The 23,907-nt window shown below is 42.4% G+C and overlaps 1 protein-coding gene across 1 annotated transcript; it reads left to right on the top strand.

Moving 5' to 3' along the window:
• The first annotated feature begins 5,564 nt into the window (after window positions 1-5,564).
• On the top strand, window positions 5,565-10,612 carry LOC124121312 (neuropeptides capa receptor-like). Its single transcript, XM_046484303.2, has 2 exons — window positions 5,565-5,648; window positions 9,567-10,612. The coding sequence occupies exons 1-2, from the start codon at window positions 5,636-5,638 to the stop codon at window positions 10,610-10,612; spliced, it is 1,059 nt and encodes a 352-aa protein (XP_046340259.2). The 5' UTR covers window positions 5,565-5,635.
• Window positions 10,613-23,907: the final 13,295 nt, after the last annotated feature.

The following is a 23,907-nucleotide window of genomic DNA, read 5'->3' as shown; positions in this document are numbered from 1 at the left end:
GATAGAATTATCATTAAACCGCCCGCACGTTATCAGAAATGAGCGGGCCACTGTAACTTGATAATGCCCTCATATTGCTTGACGACGGGCCATTATCAAGCCCGTTGTTAGGTGACGTCATAGGGTAGAGAAAATGACGTCACGTATTATAGTGACGTCATCTAGTTTGTTCTATGACGTTTCCATATTTGTAAAATGTGGTCAGTGACATTCGTGTTGATTGCAGTAAATGTTTCAAAACCGATGTTGTTGTTTCTTTTTATTTGATAACAAATTCCATCCATTTTAGCTATAATAAAGGTAACGCTCTTTTTCTGGGCATTATCATTTGCAGAAGCCCTCGGTCTTTTCAACTGCCCTCCTTCGTCGGGCAGTTAATGGAAAACTTTGGGCTTCTACAAATGATAATGCCCTGAAAAATAGCGTTACCCTTATACCATAGGCAGTTTGGCGGGGGTATAGGTTTTAATAGGGAGTCTATATATGTTTTATATGTTCCCTCAGTTAAGTAAGTAAAATATATCTATTTAAATATTCACAGTTCTTCCAATACAAATTATAACAGCAGCTATTATAGCTAAAATGGATAGAATTATCAGTGAACCGCCCGCACGTTATCAAGAATCAGCGGGCCACTGTAACTTGATAATGCCCTCATATGGCTTGACGACGGGCCATTATCACGCACGTTGTTAGGTGACGTCATAGGGTAGGCATAGGTGACGTCACGTTCAATAGTGACGTCATCTGTTTGTTATATGACGTTTCCATATTTGTAAAAGTGGGTCAGTGACATTTGTGTTGATTGCAGTAAATGTTTCAAAATTGATATTGTTGTTTCTTTTTATTTGGTACAAAATTCCATCCATTTTGGCTATAATAACGGTAACGCTATTTTTCAGGGCATTATCATTTGCAGAAGACCTCTGGCTTCAGAGAGCCAGAGGTCTTCTGCAAATGATAATGCCCTGAAAAATAGCGTTACCCTTATATTATTACCATGGCCAGGAGCACAGTCATGTGCGGGTAACCGGCTTGTTATCAACGCTTGAGAATGGCCGGTTGGCCACAGAAGCTTGACATTTTTCTTTATTTAGTTGTTTAACGCCGCACTCAGCAATATTCCAGCTCTATGACGGCGGTCTGTAAATAATAAATGCTGGACCAGAAAGTCCAGTGATTGACATCATGAGCATCGATCCACGCAATTGGGATACGATGACATGCATCAAACCAAGTCAGCGAGCCTGACCACATGCACCCGGTCCTATAAGTCGCCTTTTACGACAAGCATGGGTTGGTGAGACCTATTCTACCCCGGATCTTCACGGGTCCTGAAGCTTGACATTGTAGATGAGGTACGGGATACTGCAGACTGACCAAACGGGTATCGTATTCGTGGTAGGTGTTCAGTGAGTTGACTGGTATATTGTAGTTAAAGTAGGAATGCTTTGAGTTAGTCGGGACTTGACTCTCGGAAAGCGGCTAGGCATGTTGGCGCTCATAACGCCTCCGAAGCTGGAGATGGTGATCATTGTGATGATGTAGCTGCACAATACCATAGAATTAACGTTGTGGACCTACAGACGGACTAGTGTTGTCAAATGCAGAAACATCCGGTTCAGCACCAACGTCGTACCTGGGATACTAAGAAAATATAGTTCGGATCAAAAGTGTTGTTTTACTCAGTGGAAATATAGTTTTTACTTAAGCCAATAATTACAGCAATTTATCCTTAGAAATAAACTATAGGACATTTAAAATTGGAAATATACAATAATGTTTGCTTAATTATTTTCCAGATATATGTTTGGCAACTAATTCAGCTCAGAGATTTGGAGACCTTTATTTTGTCAAATTGAGCCACAAAGCCTCTTATGGTGCCATTTAAACATAATTTCCGTTATTCATGATTTTTATATAATTGACCCACTCAGGTTTTATAATACGAACACCATTTCTGTTGTTGCATATACACAAAATTATCAAGTTCTTGAAATGGTGTTTGCATGGACCGATCGACCAGCCAATACCCTAATTCCGAAACAATTTATCCTGTCGATTTAAAAGTTCAGGTAACAGGGCAGCCTTGGTTTGTGTCCGAACCTCCACACATATGAATTGTAAAAACGATGAGATTTTCTTTGATACGGTCCCTATGAGCGTCTGGAGGACCCAATTTATTAACCCGGGGCCTACAGACCTAAAATGTCCTTACAATTACACGTTCCACTTGGCATTGTGGTATTTAGGGGGACTGGGACTTATGTATTCTGAAATCTTCACTTCCTATCAGAAGATCAATCTGATCCAATTCAGATCTTTTACTCCAACATACGATACCTCTCTGCCTGGAAATCTGTGGACCTCTCCGTGGAAGATTCCTGCGCTGAACAGATGCCAGCTTCCGTACACAATTCTTTACGTAGAGATGTATCGTATCGGAGCAAAGATCGGATTTGAATGAGATTGCTGTAAAATGGCCTTCTGTTGGGTTCCGGAAAGAAGCGATTGAAGACAAGTGTGAATGCACGTTACGGAAAGGATCGAGTGATGACGACGTATGCATATCTACGTTTCCGTATTCGTATACATACTACAGGGGTTGAGCTTTTGATATAAATCTTCACAAAAGGTGACATTTAATTAAGGATTTCAATTGTTTTCTTTAAAGTTGAAAACCATCAATGAGTCTTGTCTTCACTGATAATACAACTCCTAAATGAAAGATTAAGATAATCTTGAAAGCTCTTATATGACCCTGTGGGCAAAAAATAAACACATATAAACGGGAATGATCTACGTTTCACATAAAAATAACAAAATCCTTTCCATATTCATGAGACATTTGTGCTAAAAGCAGAATCGATTGTACGATTCCGACTATATCATGAACATGTGGTTATGAATCACTATCAAATAGTTTTGATATCATGAGTTGGACAAAAGGTGAGTGTATCCTTTCCCATCGGTTGCACCCGTGACAAACACTTGCAAAGGCAAGTCAAATGTTCACATGAAGAAACACGGTAAAACATATAGTACAAGTCAAATTTCCGTCGGACATGATGTTTGTCACTGATGCGTCAAATGTGAACATGTCCTCCACATGTCCACCATAAAACGTTTTAAAGCTTTACTGAGGCCTTGAATGTTGTAAACTTGATCAAGAAACGTTTGAGGAAGAGTCCGTCACAAACACTTGCAAAGGCAAGTCAAATGTTCACATGAAGAAACACGGTAAAACATATAGTACAAGTCAAATTTCCGTCGGACATGGTGTTTGTCACTGATGCGTCAAATGTGAACATGTCCTCCACATGTCCACCATAAAACGTTTTAAAGCTTTACTGAGGCCTTGAATGTTGTAAACTTGATCAAGAAACGTTTGAGGAAGAGTCGTATGATGTTCTTCAAAATCTTGGTAGAAAGAGCATGCTCGATTGTACCTCAAAGTACACCAAATCCGGAGCTGCTGGAATATTTGTCGACATACTGATGATGTAGACAATAATATTTTCTTGTTTACTAATTCTGTGGTGTTAAATGAATCACCATGCCTACATCAAATGAAAGTTGCATCATAAGCACGGGGGTTGCATTTCCTTCCGATAAGTTGCTGTCTGGCGAATAGTATCGGCTACGTCACATTTGTAACCAATCAGTGCGAGGCAAATCTTCTACGTGATGGTTGTGATTAATGATTCCGTTATTGGACAGGACATCTGTCGTGTTATGTGAGTGGACGCTGTTAAGTTTGGGTCTGATTTATACCGGATTAAGTAATAGCTCGATTTGTTCAGGATGTCGAGCTGTGTCCTGTTGTTTGATGTCGGGGTTACAACATTCAAGGCCTCAGTAAAGCTTTCAAAACGTTTTATGGTTGATATGTCCAAACTTGTCGCGTCAGTGACAAAATGATGCCCGAAGCAATTCCTTGTTTTGTTCCTGTGTTGTTTTAAGATGAACAATTGACTTGCCTTTGCATGTGTTTGTGACGGGTGCCAACTTTCGTGAACTATTTGATTGGATTCATGAACACATGTTTATGATATAGCCGGGATCGTGGTATCATACAAAGGATCCTTGGGGTGGTTGGGTAGCCTAGTGGTTTAAGCGTTCGCTCGTCACGCCGAAGACCCGGGTTCGATTCCCGACATGGGTACAATGTGTGAAGCCCATTTCTGGTGTCCCCCGCCGTGATATTGCTGGAATATTGCTAAAAGCGGCGTAAAACCATACTCACTCGCTCACACACTCACAAAGGATCCTGATTTTAGCAAGTTGTCTTATGATTAGGAAAGGATTTTGTCATTTTCAGCAATACAGCTGTAATAATGTCGGCAGCACGCATTAAATAAAAACTAACTCACCTCCCTTAGTTGTGCCAGGATCCGGTAGACGTAGCTTCCTTTGTACGACCTGGGTCACTTGGGGATTTCCTCCCACATTACGCCGACCCATAATGGCATACTACCATTTATTTCATATTACTATAGTTAATATGCCATTGCGTTATTTGAAAGAATCGGGTGGTCATTAACTTCTTTTGAGTAGTATATCACTACAACAAGCAGTGATATGCTTACATCAGAAGTATTGGTATTCTGCCTTCGTGATGTAGTTGACTTGGTCACTTGGACACACTTTCATTCCAAGAAATGTTGGGCCCAGACATTGAAACTGTGTACAAGTGATTTTAAGTAAAGAAAAAAATAAATATGGTAGTTTTGCACCACAGTGTGGTACATTTTTTAGGTCTCGGACCAAACATTTCTTTGAATGAAAACGTGTATGATGTACTGACCCAGACAATTGCATCACTGAAGCAGAATATCAATACTTATGATTTAACGCCAATGGGTTGGTTGGTTTGTTGTTTAACGCCATACTCAGCAATATTCCAGCTACATGACGGAGGTCTGAAAATAATCGAGTCTGGACCAGACAATCCAGTGATTGACATCATGAGCATCGATCCACGCAATTGGGATCGATGGCATGCATCAAACAAGACAGCGAGCCTGACCACCCGATCCCGTTTGTCGCCTTTTACGAGAAGCACAGTCGCATTTTACGGCATGCATGGGTTGCTGAAGACCTATTCTACCCCGGATCTTCAGGGGTATAACGCCAATGGGAATCTTCCTACCTGTCCAGGGGCCGTAGGGTAGCCTAGTTGTTTTAGCGTTCGCTCGTCACGCCGAAGACCCGGGTTCGATTCCCGACATGGGTACAATGTGTAAAGCCCATTTCTGGTGTCCCCTGCCGTGATATTGCTGGAATATTGCTAAAAGCGGCGTAAAACCATACTCACTCCTACCTGTCCAGCCCCAATTGTATTAGTACAAATTCACTCGAACCTGGTGACTGGTAAGACAAAAGGGGTTTAAGGGGACATTTCACATATGAGACTGCAGAATATGACAACCATTAGGTGTTGGGACCTATTCGGACCCGGATCTCCCGTATGGTTAATAGTATAAATATATAATAGTACACAATCTCCACGTGATACAAATTAGTCACAGGCACGACTCAAGGATATGGTTATTCCGGTTGTAGGAAGCTTCACACCACCAAGTATATATAGGTGAGCTCGTCAATACAGTTGGTGCCTCACACCCGACACTGGATGGACACGCCAGGTAAGCAGATACTTTGTAAACGTCAAGATTTTGTGGATGCTGATTTGTTCTAGCTTTCCAACGGCGACCTATATAGGATAGAACCTAGGTAACCGGATGGACGGTAAAATGGCACGTCGGAGTATAGTAGCAGTTGTAGTTGTAGTTGAAGTAGTTGTAGTTGAAGAAGTAATGTTTTTTGTAGTAGTTGTTGTAGTAATAGCTGTAGTAGTTGGTGTAGTAGTAGTGGTGGTGGTATAGTAGTACTAGTGGTGGTGGAAGTAGTAGTAGTAGTAGTAGTAGTAGTAGTAGTAGTAGTACATGTAGTAGTAGTAGTAGATGTAGTAGTATTAGATATAGTAGTAGTAGTAGTAGTAGTAGTAGATGTAGTAGTAGTAGTAGTAGTAGATGTAGTAGTAGTAGATGTAGTAGTAGTAGTAGTAGTAGTAGTAGTAGTAGTAGTAGTAGATGTAGTAGTAGTAGATGTAGTAGTAGTAGATGTAGTAGTAGTAGATGTAGTAGTAGTAGTAGTGGTGGTGGTGGTGGTGGTGGCGGTGGTGGTGGTATAATAGTAGTTGCGGAAGCATAAGTAGCAGTAGCAGTAGCAGTAGCAGCAGCAGCGGTGGTGGTGATGGTGGTGGTAAGAATTCAATCATCAGCAAGCATACTTCTCGTAAAAGGCGACTAACAAGAGATTGGGTGATCAGGCTCGCTGACTTGGTTCATGCATGTCATCGTATCCCAATTGTGTAAATCGATGCTCGTAATGTAAATCCCTGGAAAGCCCACCCCAGACTCGATTATTTGACCACCCGACAAGCATCCCTTGTTTCACATAGAGGTCACAACACATCCCTTGTTTCACATAGAGGTCACAACATATCCCTTGTTTCACATAGAGGTCACAACACATCCCTTGTTTCACAAAGAGGTCAAAACACACCCCTTGTTTCACATAGTGGATACAACACATCCCTTGTTTCACATAGAGGTCACAACATATCCCTTGTTTCACATAGAGGTTACAACACATCCCTTGTTTCACATAGAGGATACAATACATCCCTTGTTTCACAAAGAGGATACAACACATCCCTTGTTTCACATAAAGGTCACAACACATCCCTTGTTTCACAAAGAGGATACAACACATCCCTTGTTTCACATAGAGGTCACAACACATCCCTTGTTTCACATAGAGGTCACAACATATCCCTTGTTTCACATAGAGGTCACAACACATCCCTTGTTTCACAAAGAGGTCAAAACACACCCCTTGTTTCACATAGAGGTCACAACACATCCCTTGTTTCACATAGAGGTCACAACACATCCCTTGTTTCACACAGAGGTCACAACACATCCCTTGTTACACATAGAGGTCACACCACATCCCTTGTTTCACATAGAGGTCACAACACTTCCCTTGTTTCACATAGAGGTCACAACACATCCCTTGTTTCACACAGAGGTCACAACACATCCCTTGTTACACATAGAGATCACAACACATCCCTTGTTTCACATAGTGGATACAACACATCCCTTGTTTCACATAGAGGTCACAACACATCCCTTGTTTCACATAGAGGTCACAACACATCCCTTGTTTCACATAGAGATCACAACACATCCCTTGTTACACATAGAGATCACAACACATCCCTTGTTTCACATAGTGGATACAACACATCCCTTGTTTCACATAGAGGTCACAACACATCCCTTGTTTCACATAGTGGATACAACACATCCCTTGTTACACATAGAGATCACAACACATCCCTTGTTTCACATAGTGGATACAACACATCCCTTGTTTCACATAGAGGTCACAACACATCCCTTGTTACACATAGAGATCACAACACATCCCTTGTTTCACATAGTGGATACAACACATCCCTTGTTTCACATAGAGGTCACAACACATCCCTTGTTTCACATAGAGGTCACAACACATCCCTTGTTTCACATAGAGGTCACAACATACCCCTTATGTCACATAGAGGACACAATACAACTCTTGTTTCACATAGAAGTTACCACAAATATTATGTTTCACACTGCCTACATCTAACCAACTTACAGAGGAGTCACACAACATTACTACACGACCAACTACACTGCATTAATAGGTGCTGACACGAACTTCTTTAACAAATGATGGTCGAATTGTCATTCATTGTTCAGGTGAAAAAAAAAGTCTACTTGACAGATTTGTACTCAACCAACTAAGACTTGCCTGCCATTATTGAACAACGGCCCATTAACGAGATGAACTCAATATTTTTTTACATTGATATTGTAATATGCAACAGAATATATTCCAAACTGCCAATAAGGATGAACACTATACAAAACTTGTCATATTGAAAATCGCATTCTAAACTCTTGAACAAGTCACGATGTCAACATTGGCGGGAAGCACGTGAATTTCACTTTCACAGGTAAGTGGTTTCTTCGGAGATGATGTGAAAAAATCGAAGAAATGGATTTGGGGAAAATTTGAAAGCATGGTCAAAGTGCACAGGTCAAATCAATATCAAAATCTGAAAAAAATGTGAAAAAATAAAGTTGTGCGTTGAGTCCCTCTACTAACTACACACACTCCATTTCATTTCTTTTCAAACCAAAATCAGATACCATGCCGCAGTTTAACATGAACACCCCACTCAGACACAATATACTGACTCCAAACCGACCAGTCCTTGTTTTAGTCCTTTAATACCGAGCGCCAGACAGGGTAACAACAAGTACCATCTTTTAACGTCTTTTGGTATGGAGCGGCAGGGGATCGAACCCCGGACTTTCCGCTCTCCGGGCGGACGCTCTACCACTAGACCACGGAGGCGGTCAATTTATAATATCGCTAAACATGGAACGTATATCTTGTGCCCCGCCACTATCTACACATGTACCAAATTCATTTTGAACAATAATGACAGAGGCCATAACTAGCGTTGTCAAATTGGTGGCGACAATTGGCCATTTGGGATGACATCATTCCTGGGAACACGTATGGGATGTTTTAGCTTCATTGGCCAAGAGGTTTCCCAGGAGATTGTGTTTACAATACAAAGAAATGCATTTCAGAGAAGTTAGGAGCAAGGTCACAGTGCAAAACAATGCAAAGGTCAAGTGATGGTCAAATTTTGTAAAATGGGTACTTCACTTTCCGTTATTTGAGCTAAAAAGGGGAAATAACTCCATAAATGATATTCGTTAATCCGGACTGTCATTGGGATTCGGATTAACGGGGTGTGTCTAAATACTCAATAGACACATTCGAGTGAGAGTACATTTGGTTTAACGTCGCTTTGAACAGTATTCCAGTTATATTGCGGCGTGTCAGCTTAATGTGTGATGAAAGCCCGAAGTGATGCAGGTCTCAGACGTTTACCACTTTGGTGAAACCCACGAGCACTTGTGTCGTGCTGACAAACAGAGAAATATAATCAGGGCGAACCGGGATTCGAACCCACAATCCTTTGGAACCCGCGCGCCCTAAGAGCACATGATCTATTAAACCTAATCAATAATATACATTCACTACCCATGACGTATTTTTATTATTAATTATTAAAGTTGGTTTAAAGTCGCTTTTAACAGTATTGAAGTTATACCACGATGTGTCAGCTTAATGTGGGAGGAAAGCCCGAAGTGATGCAGGTCTCAGACATTTATCACTTCGGTGAAAACCACGAGCACGGGTATGGTGATGACAAACCTAGAAACATAATCAGGACGAACCGGGATTCGAACCCACATTCATCGGTTTATGGCGTGTCCAAGGTACGCAACTCCGCACAGCGAATCGCGGCGCCGTTCGAACCCATGATAAGTACATTATAATGTATGATTTATTCTGTATAATTAATACTAGATAATGACTACCCATGACCCATGCATTTAATTCTACAAATTATTTTCTTACAGAAATCTATCATCACCTCTTGTCTACGATGTCTTCGACTCTCGCTAATTTAACCCAACACAATTATAACTATTCCATCAAGTCCATACCAGCTATTGTATATCTCGCCACTGTGATGCTAGTTGGATTTATCGGCAACTCTATTGTGTGCTATGTGTATCTCGTCAAGCTAAAAAGAATCAAACCTTTTGCATATTTCATCTTGGCATTGGCGATCATTGATTTAGTCAACTGCGTTATAAACATCCCGTTTGAAATATTCCACCTAACCCACAGGTTCACTATCGGAACACACACCCTATGCAAAATTAAGTCGGCATTCAGTCCTTTCGTTGGTACGTTACTAGCGATTATTATAGTGCCAATGTCCGTGTACAGATATAAAAAGATATGTCGGCCTTTGAACAAACAAATGACCACTCACGGAGCAAGGTTATCAATACTGTGTTGTTTCCTAGCGACTTGTATCATATCTGGGCCTTGTGTGGACATATATGGCCCATCGCCTATTACGGATGGATATTTCAATGGTTCAATGTGTGCAATATCAAAAAATACAAACTTCAATCATTCTGTTGCCTGCGTCAGTGCATTCTGCTGTACCTTCGTCGTCGTTTCTATCACCATTGTGCTCGTGTATTCCCTGATATGGCGCCAGGTTGTCCGATCTAATAAATTCAGAAGAAGTCTTTTAAGTGTTGGGCATATTAATTCAAACAATGGCCTTGCAGGCGAAGACACTCCACGAGACACCATTATGACATCACGGCACGCGGTGAGATACCGGAAGACAACACTGATGCTGTTCCTGATCAGCCTCGTTTTCATCCTCACCTACCTTCCACACCTCGTTCTCATCGCTGTCATCATCAGCAAGAATAAAGTGTTGATCAGTAGCAGCCACAGGCTCAGTGGACCCCTAAATGTTGCCTACAACATCGGCGTCAGATCATACTTCATCAGCAGTGCTTCCAACCCCATGATCTACAGCTACTGCAACATGAAGTTCCGGCATGCTGCAATGAGTATATTCAAGAGGAAACGTTGACATAAAATACATTTTATATTGACTGTGTGTGTGCTTGGGGGCGGGAGCGGGGGGTGGGTGGGGGGTGGGGGGGTGGGTGGGGGGGTTGGGGTGGTGGTGGGTGGGGGGGGTGGGGTGGGGGGGGGGGGGGGGGGTTGGGGGTGGAGTGTTGCTTGCTGGGATTTGTTTTCGTTTTTTACTGTTCTTCTTCTTTGGGGTTTTACTTCAAAATCACACTTTTCCATATTACCATTGTTTTAGTTTTAGACACCCAGTTGTCCGGCGAAGTTCTTTCGACTATTTGGTAAAAGTATAACTGAACGGCGTTTTGCAGTAGATCTACATTTGAAACATAAATAAGGATTATGTTTATAACGCAGTTGTATAGTTTCTTCAGTGAATCGGGGGAACGGGTGGTAATCGTCTGAGGCGCCGCTGTGCAGAGTTGCGTCCTTTGGGCACGCCAGAAACCTATGCTTGTGGGTTCGAATCCCGGTTCGCCCCGATTATGTTTCTATTGGTTTGTCAGCACCATATTCGTTCGCGTGGGTTCCACCGAAGTGGTAAACGTCTGAGACCTGCATCGCTTCGCGCGTTCCTCCCGTATTAAGCTGACACGCCGTGATATGACTGGAATACTGTTAAAAGCGGCGTTTAACCCAACTCACTCACTCACTCGTAAGTGAATCCTTTTGTAATGTATATAATTTTTTGCACACTAATATTGATGAAGCTATCCATCTATCTTCATGATGCAGCTGTTCATAGTAGGATTATTTATCCTACCAGGGGTGTACATGTTCCTGAGCCTGATCCACAGCCTTAGAATTGGGAAGATTCACCCGCCCCAAAACACCGCTTATTGAACGTATGTGTAAATTCTGTAATTGCAATGCTGTTGAGGATGAAACACACTTTTTTGCTGAATGTTCTCTCTATACAGATTTACGCTATGATTTATGGAATTTAGCTTCTCAATCAACTCCAAACTTTATACAGATGTCCGCTGCCGATCAGACCGTGTTCTTTATGCGGAACAATAAGGTGGTCAGACCCCTAGCCGCGCTTCTTCATCACATGTATCAGCGAAGACAACTGTGTCTTTCGCCTCTACCAACTTAGTTCAATGTATCTTAGTATCAGAATGTTCTGATAACTGGTGATAACTGGTGATAACTCATTTTTATGTATATGTATGTACTGTGATATTTCTCATTTTTACTCATATGTATGTAACGTCCTGCGTGTCTCGGAGGCCATAATGGCCGGACACTGTACACACTATTTGTGTATTTTTATTGTCATTGTTGTACAGTGTGTGACACGTAAATAAAATCATTTTCTTCTTCTTCTTCTTCTTCTTCTTAATGATGGGACCAGGCGTTAGAGTATTGTGAAATACAAGAAATACAGAGCTCTTTGTGATTTTATTCCGGACTTTTAGACCGCTACGTAATTTGTTTAGTGCACTGCAAAATATTTCAGTAAATATCCTACAAATGATCATTTTATTCTATAATACAGAGTAGGAGCACTTATGTTATCAGAAATGTATGTCTATATCATGTAAATAAAATAAGAAACACTCAATTGTAAATCTGATTTAAAATGTGCATGCATGATCATTATTGTATGTGTTCTGGACCAGCGGCCTTTTGCTGAATAAAACTGTCTGTTTGTCTGTCTGTCTGAAACATACATAACGGTAACAACAAAAAGGATTTACTTAACAATTGAAAATATATGTGATATTATTTCACATCTTTAGTCTATCAAACCCAGCCTTCCTGACAGATGCGGGAACTGCCTCTGTGGCCTAGTGGGTGGAGCCCCTGCCTGCGGAAGGTCTTTTGCTGCATTCCCGGCGGCGTCATACCAAAAGTCGTTAAAAGATGGTACTTGTTGTTACCCTGCCTTGCACTCGGCATTAATGGGACAAAACAAGGATTGGTTCAGAGTAAGTTTACTGTGTCTGAGTGGGGTATCTATCCACACACACACGCGCGCACGCACGCACACACACACACACACACACACACACACACACGTGACCATGTCTGGTGCTACAAACGGCGTATTCCACACTCAGACAGACATGGGCTTGACACAGTGTACCCCCAATGTGGGGTTTCGAACAAGGACATTCGGCGTGACGAGCGAACGCTTAAACGACTAGGCTACCTAGCTTACGGCAACACGCTGAGGTCTGACTGTATTGGACATGACAACACACACAAAAATAACGATTGTAGAAAGAGAAAATAAACTTTTTAAATCATATTTATTTCCGTCTTCAACAAAAACACCTGGCCTCATAACAACAAAGCAGTGGTAAGGTTACACAGTGACAGTTTCTTGACTGAACAATTGAACAGCTGAACTTAACTGAACAAGCTCGTGTTTATCATGAAGGTAATGCAGGGGTTCTCGTGTACATGTGCGGGAAGTTAGGAAAGCCGTCAATCCCAACTCACTATCCTGCAGATCGATGAAGACATCATGTGTAAGATTGATTTGGATAACTTTGAAAAGTGGACACAGTGATGAGGAGTGTGAATGAGGAAAGATCCTGAAAATAACAACCATAACCTATGTGGTAACAACCATAACCTATGTGGTAACAACCATAACCTATGTGGTAACAACCATAACCTATGCGGTAACAACCATAACCTATGTGGTAACAACCATAACCTATGGTTCAAGCGTAAGCTGAAACTCGTTTACTGATAAATGTATCACATGAATATGTGTATGTTAGTTGACGTGAGGGGCGTGGAGACGATGTGTATACTAGTGTAGGTGAGGGTTGTGGTAACTGTATGTCTGCTAGTTGACGTGAGGGTGTGGTAACTGTATGTATGCTAGTTGACGTGAGGGCGTGGTAACTGTATGTATGTTAGTTGACGTGAGGGTGTTGTAACTGTATGTATGTTAGTTGACGTGAGGGTGTGGTAACTGTATGTATGCTAGTTGACGTGAGGCCGTGGTAACTGTATGTATGCTAGTGTAGGTGAGGGTTGTGGTAACTGCATGTATGCTAGTTGACGTGAGGGTGTGGTAACTGTATGTGTGAGTGTGGTAACTGTATGTATGCTAATTGACGTGAGGGTGTGGTAACTGTTTGTATGCTAGTTCACGTGAGGGTGTGGTAACTGTATGTATGCTAATTGACGTGAGGGTGTGGTAACTGTATGTATGCTAGTTGACGTGAGGGTGTGGTAACTGTATGTATGCTAGTTGACGTGAGGGTGTTGTAACTGTATGCATGCTAGTTGAAGTGAGGGTTTGGTAACTGAAAGTATGCTAGTTGACGTGAGGGTGTGGTAACTGTATGTATGCTAGTTGACGTGAGGGTGTGGTAACTGTATGTATGCTAGTTGACGTGAGGGTGTTGTAACTGTATGTATGCTAGTTGAAGTGAGGGTTTGGTAACTGAAAGTATGCTAGTTGACGTGAGGGTGTGGTAACTGTATGTATGTTAGTTGACGTGAGGGTGTGGTAACTGTATGTATGCTAGTTGACGTGAGGGTGTGGTAACTGTATGTATGCTAGTTGACGTGAGGGTGTGGTAACTGTATGTATGTTAGTTGACGTGAGGGTGTGGTAACTGTATGTATGCTAGTTGACGTGAGGGTGTGGTAACTGTATGTATGCTAGTTGACGTGAGGGTGTGGTAACTGTATGTATGTTAGTTGACGTGAGTGGTTTGGAGACGATGTGTATACTAGTGTAGGTGAGGGTTGTGGTAACTGTATGTATGCTAGTTGACGTGAGGGTGTGGTAACTGTATGTATGCTAGTTGACATGAGGATGTGGTAACTGTATGTATGCTAGTTGACGTGAGTGTGTGGTAATTGTATGTATGCTAGTGTAGGTGAGGGTTGTGGTAACTGTATGTATGCTAGTTGACGTGAGGGTGTGGTAACTGTATGTATGCTAGTTGACGTGAGGGTGTTGTAACTGTATGCATGCTAGTTGAAGTGAGGGTTTGGTAACTGAAAGTATGCTAGTTGACGTGAGGGTGTGGTAACTGTGTGTATGCTAGTTGACGTGAGGGTGTTGTAACTGTATGTATGTTAGTTGACGTGAGGGTGTGGTAACTGTATGTATGCTAGTTGACGTGAGGCCGTGGTAACTGTATGTATGCTAGTGTAGGTGAGGGTTGTGGTAACTGCATGTATGCTAGTTGACGTGAGGGTGTGGTAACTGTATGTGTGAGTGTGGTAACTGTATGTATGCTAATTGACGTGAGGGTGTGGTAACTGTTTGTATGCTAGTTCACGTGAGGGTGTGGTAACTGTATGTATGCTAATTGACGTGAGGGTGTGGTAACTGTATGTATGCTAGTTGACGTGAGGGTGTGGTAACTGTATGTATGCTAGTTGACGTGAGGGTGTTGTAACTGTATGCATGCTAGTTGAAGTGAGGGTTTGGTAACTGAAAGTATGCTAGTTGACGTGAGGGTGTGGTAACTGTATGTATGCTAGTTGACGTGAGGGTGTGGTAACTGTATGTATGCTAGTTGACGTGAGGGTGTTGTAACTGTATGCATGCTAGTTGAAGTGAGGGTTTGGTAACTGAAAGTATGCTAGTTGACGTGAGGGTGTGGTAACTGTATGTATGTTAGTTGACGTGAGGGTGTGGTAACTGTATGTATGCTAGTTGACGTGAGGGTGTGGTAACTGTATGTATGCTAGTTGACGTGAGGGTGTGGTAACTGTATGTATGTTAGTTGACGTGAGTGGCTTGGAGACGATGTGTATACTAGTGTCGGTGAGGGTTGTGGTAACTGTATGTATGCTAGTTGACGTGAGGGTGTGGTAACTGTATGTATGCTAGTTGACATGAGGGTGTGGTAACTGTATGTATGCTAATTGACGTGAGGGTGTTGTAACTGTATGTATGCTAGTTGACGTGAGGGTGTGGTAACTGTATGTATGCTAGTGTAGGTGAGGGTTGTGGTAACTGTATGTATGCTAGTTGACGTGAGGGTGTGGTAACTGTATGTATGCTAGTTGACGTGAGGGTGTTGTAACTGTATGCATGCTAGTTGAAGTGAGGGTTTGGTAACTGAAAGTATGCTAGTTGACGTGAGGGTGTGGTGACTGTATGTATGCTAGTTGACGTGAGGGTCTGGTAACTGTATGTATGCTAGTTGACGTGAGGGTGTTGTAACTGTATGCATGCTAGTTGAAGTGAGGGTTTGGTAACTGAAAGTATGCTAGTTGACGTGAGGGTGTGGTAACTGTATGTATGTTAGTTGACGTGAGGGTGTGGTAACTATATGTATGCTAGTTGACGTGAGGGTGTGGTATCTGTATGTATGCTAGTTGACGTGAGGGTGTGGTAACTGTATGTATGTTAGTTGACGTGAGTGGCTTGGAGACGATGTGTATACTAGTGTAGGTGAGGGTTGTGGTAACTGTATGTATGCTAGTTGACGTGAGGGTGTGGTAACTGTATGTATGCTAGTTGACATGAGGGTGTGGTAACTGTATGTATGCTAATTGACGTGAGGGTGTTGTAACTGTATGTATGCTAGTTGACGTGAGTGTGTGGTAATTGTATGTATGCTAGTGTAGGTGAGGGTTGTGGTAACTGTATGTATGCTAGTTGACGTGAGGGTGTGGTAACTGTATGTATGCTAGTTGACGTGAGGGTGTGGTATCTTTATGTATGCTGGTGTAGGTGAGGGTTGTGGTAACTGTATGTATGTTAGTTGACGTGAGTGGCTTGGAGACGATGTGTATACTAGTGTAGGTGAGGGTTGTGGTAACTGTATGTATGCTAGTTGACGTGAGGGTGTGGTAACTGTATGTATGCTAGTTGACGTGAGGGTGTTGTAACTGTATGTATGCTAGTTGACGTGAAGGTGTGGTAAATGTATGTATGCTAGTTGACGTGAGGGTGACGTAACTGTATGTATGCTAGTTGACGTGAGGGTGTGGTAACTATATGTATGCTAATTGACGTGAGGGTATGGTAACTGTATGTATGCTAGTTGACGTGAGGGTGTGGTAACTGTATGAATGCTAGTGTAGGTGAGGGTGTGGTAACTGTATGTATACTAGTTGACGTGAGGGTGAGGTAACTGTATGTATGCAAGTTGACGTGAGGGTGTGGTAACTGTATGTATGCTAGTGTAGGTGAGGGTTGTGGTAACTGTATGTATGCTAGTTAACGTGAGGGTGTGTTAACTGTATGTATGCTAGTTGACGTGAGGGTGTGGTAACTGTATGTATGCTCGTTGACGTGAGGGTTGTGGTAACTGTATGTTTGCTAGTTGACGTGAGGGTGTTGTAACTGTATGTATGCTAGTTGACGTGAGGGCGTGGTAACTGTATGTATGCTTATTGACGTGGGGGTGTGTTAACTGTATGTATGCTAGTTGACGTGAGGGTGTGGTAACTGTATGTATGCTAGTTGAAGTGAGGGTGTGGTAACTGTATGTTTGCTAGTTGACGTGAGGGTGTGGTAACTGTATGTATGTTAGTTGACGTGAGTGGCGTGGAGACGATGTGTATACTAGTGAAGGTGAGGGTTGTGGTAACTGTATGTATGCTAGTTGGCGTGAGGGTGTGGTAACTGTATATATGTAAGTTGACGTGAGGGTGTGGTAACTGTATGTATGCTAGTTGACGTGAGGGTTGTGGTAACTGTATGTATGCTAGTTGACGTGAGGGTTGTGGTAACTGTATGTATGCTAGTTGGCGTGAGGGTGTGGTAACTGTATGTATGCTAGTTGAAGTGAGGGTGTTGTAACTGTATGTATGCTAATTGACGTGAGGGTGTGGTAACTGTATGTATGCTAGTTGACGTGAGGATGTGGTTACTGTATGTATGCTAGTGTAGGTGAGGGTTGTGGTAACTGTATGTATGCTAGTTGACGTGAGTGTGTGGTAACTGTATGTATGCTAGTTGATGTGAGGGTGAGGTAACTGTATGTATGCTAGTTGACGTGAGGGTGTGGTAACTGTATGTATGCTAGTTGACGTGAGGGTGTGGTTACTGTATGTATGCTAGTTTACGTGAGTGTCGTGGAGACGATGTGTATACTAGTGTAGGTGAAGGTTGTGGTAACTGTATGTATGCTAGTTGACGTGAGGGTGTTGTAACTGTATGTATGCTAGTTGACGTGAGGGTGTGGTAACTGTATGTATGCTAGTGTAGGTGAGGGTTGTGGTAACTGTATGTATGTTTGTTGACGTGAGGGTGGGGTTACTGTATGTATGCTAGTTGACGTGAGGGTGTTGTAACTGTTTGTATGCTATTTGTCGTGAGGGTGTGGTAATTCTATGTATGCTAGTTGACGTGAGGATGTGGTAACTGTATGTATGCTAGTTGACGTGAGTGGCGTGGAGACGATGTGTATACTAGTGTAGGTGAGGGTTGTGGTAACTGTATGTATGCTAGTTGACGTGAGGGTGTAGTAATTGTATGTATGCTAGTTGACGTGAGGGTGTGGTAACTGTATGTATGCTAGTTGACGTGATGGTGCTGTAACTGTATGTATGCTTGTTGACGTGAGGGTGTGGTAACTGTATGTATGCTAGTTGACGTAACTGTATGTATGTAATTGACGTGAGGGGTGTGGTGACTATGTGTTTGTTAGTTGACGTGAGGGTTGTGGTGACTATGTGTATGCTAGGTGACGTGAGAGGTGGAGTGACTATGTATGTGCTAGTTGACGTGAGGGGTGTGGTGACCATGTGTCCGCTTGTTGACGTGAGGGGTGTGGTGACTGTGTGTTTGTTAGCTGACGTGAGGGGTGTGGTGACTATGTGTTTGTTAGTTGACGTGAGGGGTGTGGTGACAATGTGTCTGCTAGGGGACGTGAGGGGTGTGGTGACTATGTGTTTGTTAGTTGACGTGAGGGGTGTGGTGACTATGTGTCTGCTAGTTGACGTGAGGGGTGTGGTGACTATGTGTCTGCTAGTTGACGTGAGGGGTGTGGTGACTATGTGTTTGTTAGTTGACGTGAGGAGTGTGGTGACTATGTGTATGCTAGGGGACGTGAGGAGTGTGGCGACTATGTGTTTGTTAGTTGACATGAGGGGTGTGGTGACTATGTGTATGCTAGGGGACGTGAGGGGTGTGGTGACTATGTGTTTGTTAGTTGACGTGAGGAGTGTGGTGACTATGTGTATGCTAGGGGACGTGAGGGGTGTGGTGACTATGTGTTTGTTAGTTGACATGAGGGGTGTGGTGACTATGTGTTTGTTAGTTGACGTGAGGAGTGTGGTGACTATGTGTATGCTAGGGGACGTGAGGAGTGTGGTGACTATGTGTATGCTAGGGGACGTGAGGGGTGTGGTGACTATGTGTATGCTAGGGGACGTGAGGGGTGGAGTGACTATGTATATGTTAGTTGACGTGAGGGGTGTGGTGACTATGTGTTTGTTAGTTTACGCGAGGGGTGTGGCGACTATGTGTTTGTTAGTTGACGTGAGGAGTGTGGCGACTATGTGTTTGTTAGTTGACGTGAGGAGTGTGGTGACTATGTGTTTGTTAGTTGACGTGAGGAGTGTGGCGACTATGTGTTTGTTAGTTGACGTGAGGAGTGTGGCGACTATGTGTTTGTTAGTTGATGTGAGGAGTGTGGTGACTATGTGTTTGTTAGTTGATGTGAGGAGTGTGGCGACTATGTGTTTGTTAGTTGACGTGAGGGGTGTGGTGACTATGTGTATGCTAGGGGACGTGAGGGGTGGAGTGACTATGTATATGTTAGTTGACGTGAGGGGTGTGGTGACTATGTGTTTGTTAGTTTACGCGAGGGGTGTGATGACTATGTGTCTGCTAGTTTACGTGAGGGGTGTGGTGACTGTGTGTTTGTTAGTTGACGTGAGGGGTGTGGTGACTATGTATATGCTAGGGGACGTGAGGGGTGTGGTGACTATGTATATGTTAGTTGACGTGAGGAGTGTGGTGACTATGTGTATGCTAGGGGACGTGAGGAGTGTGGTGACTATGTGTATGCTAGGGGACGTGAGGGGTGTGGTGACTATGTGTATGCTAGGGGACGTGAGGGGTGGAGTGACTATGTATATGTTAGTTGACGTGAGGGGTGTGGTGACTATGTGTTTGTTAGTTTACGCGAGGGGTGTGGCGACTATGTGTTTGTTAGTTGACGTGAGGAGTGTGGCGACTATGTGTTTGTTAGTTGACGTGAGGAGTGTGGTGACTATGTGTTTGTTAGTTGACGTGAGGAGTGTGGCGACTATGTGTTTGTTAGTTGACGTGAGGAGTGTGGCGACTATGTGTTTGTTAGTTGATGTGAGGGGTGTGGTGACTATGTGTTTGTTAGTTGATGTGAGGAGTGTGGCGACTATGTGTTTGTTAGTTGACGTGAGGGGTGTGGTGACTATGTGTATGCTAGGGGACGTGAGGGGTGGAGTGACTATGTATATGTTAGTTGACGTGAGGGGTGTGGTGACTATGTGTTTGTTAGTTTACGCGAGGGGTGTGATGACTATGTGTCTGCTAGTTTACGTGAGGGGTGTGGTGACTGTGTGTTTGTTAGTTGACGTGAGGGGTGTGGTGACTATGTATATGCTAGGGGACGTGAGGGGTGTGGTGACTATGTATATGTTAGTGGACGTGAGGGGTGTGGTGACTATGTGTCTGCTAGTTTACGTAAGAGGGGGGGGGGGGGGGGGTGACTGTGTGTTTGTTAGTTGACGTGAGGGGTGTGGTGACTATGTATATGTTAGTTGAAGTGAGGGGTGTGGTGACTATGTGTTTGTTAGTTTACGCGAGGGGTGTGGTGACTATGTGTCTGCTAGTTTACGTGAGAGGTAGTGACTGTGTGTCTGCTAGTTGACTTCGATCTTTTGAGTTAGTGTTTGACACAAGACACTGTTACGAGAACCTTTGAATTACGTTAATGATAAACACCAGAGTCGTTCAGTTATGAAACTGGAATATTCCGTCACCGAGGAAGCTGAGCCACAGCTCTGTTGTTGTAAGACGAGTTCTTGTTTTAGCACCTTTATGCCTAGCACAAGGCACACCGAGAATCATTCACATTTTTTAAATAACAAATATACTCACACGCAAAAGAAACGCAAGTCGAGTATGCAGTATACATGTAATTTATTTTCAACAGTAAAGACAAGAAATACTAATAGGGCAAGATTGACAAAAAATTGACTGAAGACAGTTTAATGGATTAAAAGGCAGATGACATAATTGGGTTTCTTCAAATGTTAAGGGCTTACACAGTTTCGGGTCAATACCCAAAATGTCAGTCAATACCTGGTGTGACCACCATTAGCATTGATCACTGCCACACATCTCCTGTACATTGAGTGGATCAGACGATTTGTGAAGGCCCTAGGATCCTCCTGCACACATTCAGAGCAGCTGTGCGTAGTTTATCGACAGTTGTAGGGACTGGGCGCACATTGTACAGGATTTTGTTGCTTTTATGTAGCAAAACGGCTGTTATATTGTCGATACGACAGTCAATACTGACTTACCCCCCTTAGTGGGGCCAGGATCCGCTAGTCGTAGCTTCCTTTCCCGGGTTCGCCATGTTTATAAGCACACATCCAGAGCAGCTGTGCGTAGTTCATCGACAGTTGTAGGGACTGGGCGCACATTGTACAGGATTTTGTTGCTTTTATGTAGCAAAACGGCTGTTATATTGTCGATACGACAGTAAATACTGACTTACCTCCCTTAGTGGGGCTAGGATCCGCTAGTCGTAGCTTCCTTTCCCAGGTTCGCCATGTTTATAAGCTGTCATACATGGGAATTTAACCAAGGCGTTAAACCTATGCGACCGAGGTCACTTTGGGATTTCTTTCCATATTGAACTGGCCCGTCGTTACATACTACTCAAAGGGAGTTAAGGGCCACCCGATTCTATCATATTACTATAGTTAATCTGTATAATGAAAGAATCGGGTGGACCTTACTTTCTTTTGAGTAGTATATCACAGACAAAAACGGGGTTATACTTAAATAAGAAGTATCGGCATTCTTCTGTTATACTTAAATGAGAAGAATTAGCATTCTGCATCAGTGATTCATCAGTTGCCTGGGTCTGTATATTCATACACGTTTTCATTCAAAGAAATGTTTGGGCAGAGACATTGAAACGGACCCCAACCCCATTCCACCCCACCCCACCCCACCCCATCCCACCCCACCCCATCCCACCCCACCCCACCCCACCCCACCCCATCCCCCACCCCTCCTCAGCTGTGTTGCAAAACGAACATATTTCTTCAACGCGATCCTGTTTAACTATAAGCAGCAGAATCTCTTCACTTGAACACAGCAGACGTAATTCAAAATTAACAAAAAAAATAATAATTTAAAAAAAATCAGTAAATGCATTATCGTGTGACTGTTCCTGGTTCATCACTTGAACGTCTGGTTGCAGTCGTATGTTTTTTTTGTCCAAATCGAATATACAAAGGTTCGAATAGGATTTGTTTTGCTTCTAATATATGATACAATACGATAACAGAACTCTAACAGTTTCCGGAACTGGATATAGTGTTAGTTCACTGCATAATGAAACACCTTCTTGTTATCTAAGGCGAACAGCAGGATCCGGTCATATGCCTTCTCAGAATTGGACATCCTTGGTAGAGAAGTATGTAATCAGATCTACTGGTGTGTGGTATGTACATCCTTGACTCGCACGTGCACAACTCACCAAACCACGTCACTGCGACTCGGTTGACTCTTCTCTCTTGTCTGCATCACGTCAACCTTCAGAACACAAGGCACTTGTGATACACAGGTGAGTGAGTGTTTCACACACGTTGCGATTCTAATATTTCAGTATATTTGTAAATGCTGCTTATTTCGGGCTAACGGGGCCACTGTCTAAACCGGAAAACTCTTTCGGTCACACATTTGTCCCGTTTGGACATGTGTACGTGAGGTTTGAATAATACTTCTATCACAACACGGCGTGTCTTGTGGGAGGAAAGCCCGGAGTAATGCTGGTCTGACAAGTTTACCATTTTGGTGACACACACCCTCCCCCGCGAATTGCGGTGCCACGACAGGGTCACGCGTGCCCCGACAGAGACAAGAAAAAGGTTCTTGTATCCGAGGTCATCATTCCATTGTGAATTCTAGTTTGACCACATAATGCAGATATGTATGTATGTATGTATGTTATTGGTTACGGTGCCTTGAGTGGTCGTATACGGAGTCATATTAGGTTACCAGAAATATATTTTCCTGCTCCCCTAATATGACTCCGTATACGACCACTATAGGCACCATAACGAATTTATTATGCCGTAAAGTTTACACTATATGGTATCTTTATTGCACATGTCATGTCAAAACGTACAACCGGTACAAACGACAGGACCAGTACATATGTTTCCAATGCAGCTCTTCAATTCAAACGTAAACGTTGGAATATATTATTTACTAAATGTGAATGTTTAAGCAAATATTATAGCTAAAATGGATAGAAATTTTCCTAAAAAATCCCTCATGTTAACAGAAATCTGCGGCCAACTGTAATTTGATAGCTGTCCGCTTCCCCCTAACGACGGGCTGCTATCTATTCTATTGCTTTGTGACGTCATTGGCGTCACGTTTCTTGTTTGACGTCATCCTATATTATAGCTAAAAGGGATAGAATTATCATAAAACTACGGAAGCCTTTTAGGGCCATTTGGCCAATTTCAAGATACTTAGTTGAAATTTCAAGATATTAAGTTGAAACTGCAAGATACTATCTTGAAATTTCAAGATACGAAAGTTGAAATTTCAAGATACTATCCATTTCAAGATACAGAAGTTGAAATTTCAAGATACAAAATTGAAATTTCAAGATATCAAGTTGAATTTCAGTTAACAAAATTGAAATTTCAAGATATCAATTTGAAATTTCAAGATACTAAGTTGAAATTTCAAGATAATAAGTTTACATCTTAAGATGTAAAAATACGTTCGAAGTGAATAATCTTGAAATTTCAAGATCCTACCGAAGCCTTTTAGGGCCATTTGTTTTTGTTGGGTTTTTTTTATACTATTTTGAAATTTCAAGATACTAAGTTGAAAATTCAACTTAGTATCTTGAAATTTCAACTTAGTATCTTGAAAATATAAAAACAAATGGCCCTATGGCGCCCTACTCTATTAGTTTTGGGTTTGAGAAAGCGACATGGGGATAAGTAACAGTTGAAAAGATGTAAACAAGTTTGTTTTTGTTTTTAATGAATATTTGTCTCATATTTATAATGATAAGCGTAAATTTTTTTTTAATTTTAAACATATCTTAACTGTAAGTTATTACACTTAACATGTTTGCGTTATTCGGCACAATGATAAGA

The sequence above is a fragment of the Haliotis rufescens genome, unplaced genomic scaffold (assembly GCF_023055435.1).
Source record: "Haliotis rufescens isolate VD_foot unplaced genomic scaffold, xgHalRufe1.0.p SCAF_21, whole genome shotgun sequence".
Lineage (NCBI taxonomy): Eukaryota > Metazoa > Mollusca > Gastropoda > Lepetellida > Haliotidae > Haliotis > Haliotis rufescens.
This window is presented reverse-complemented; position numbering and strand designations above follow the sequence as displayed.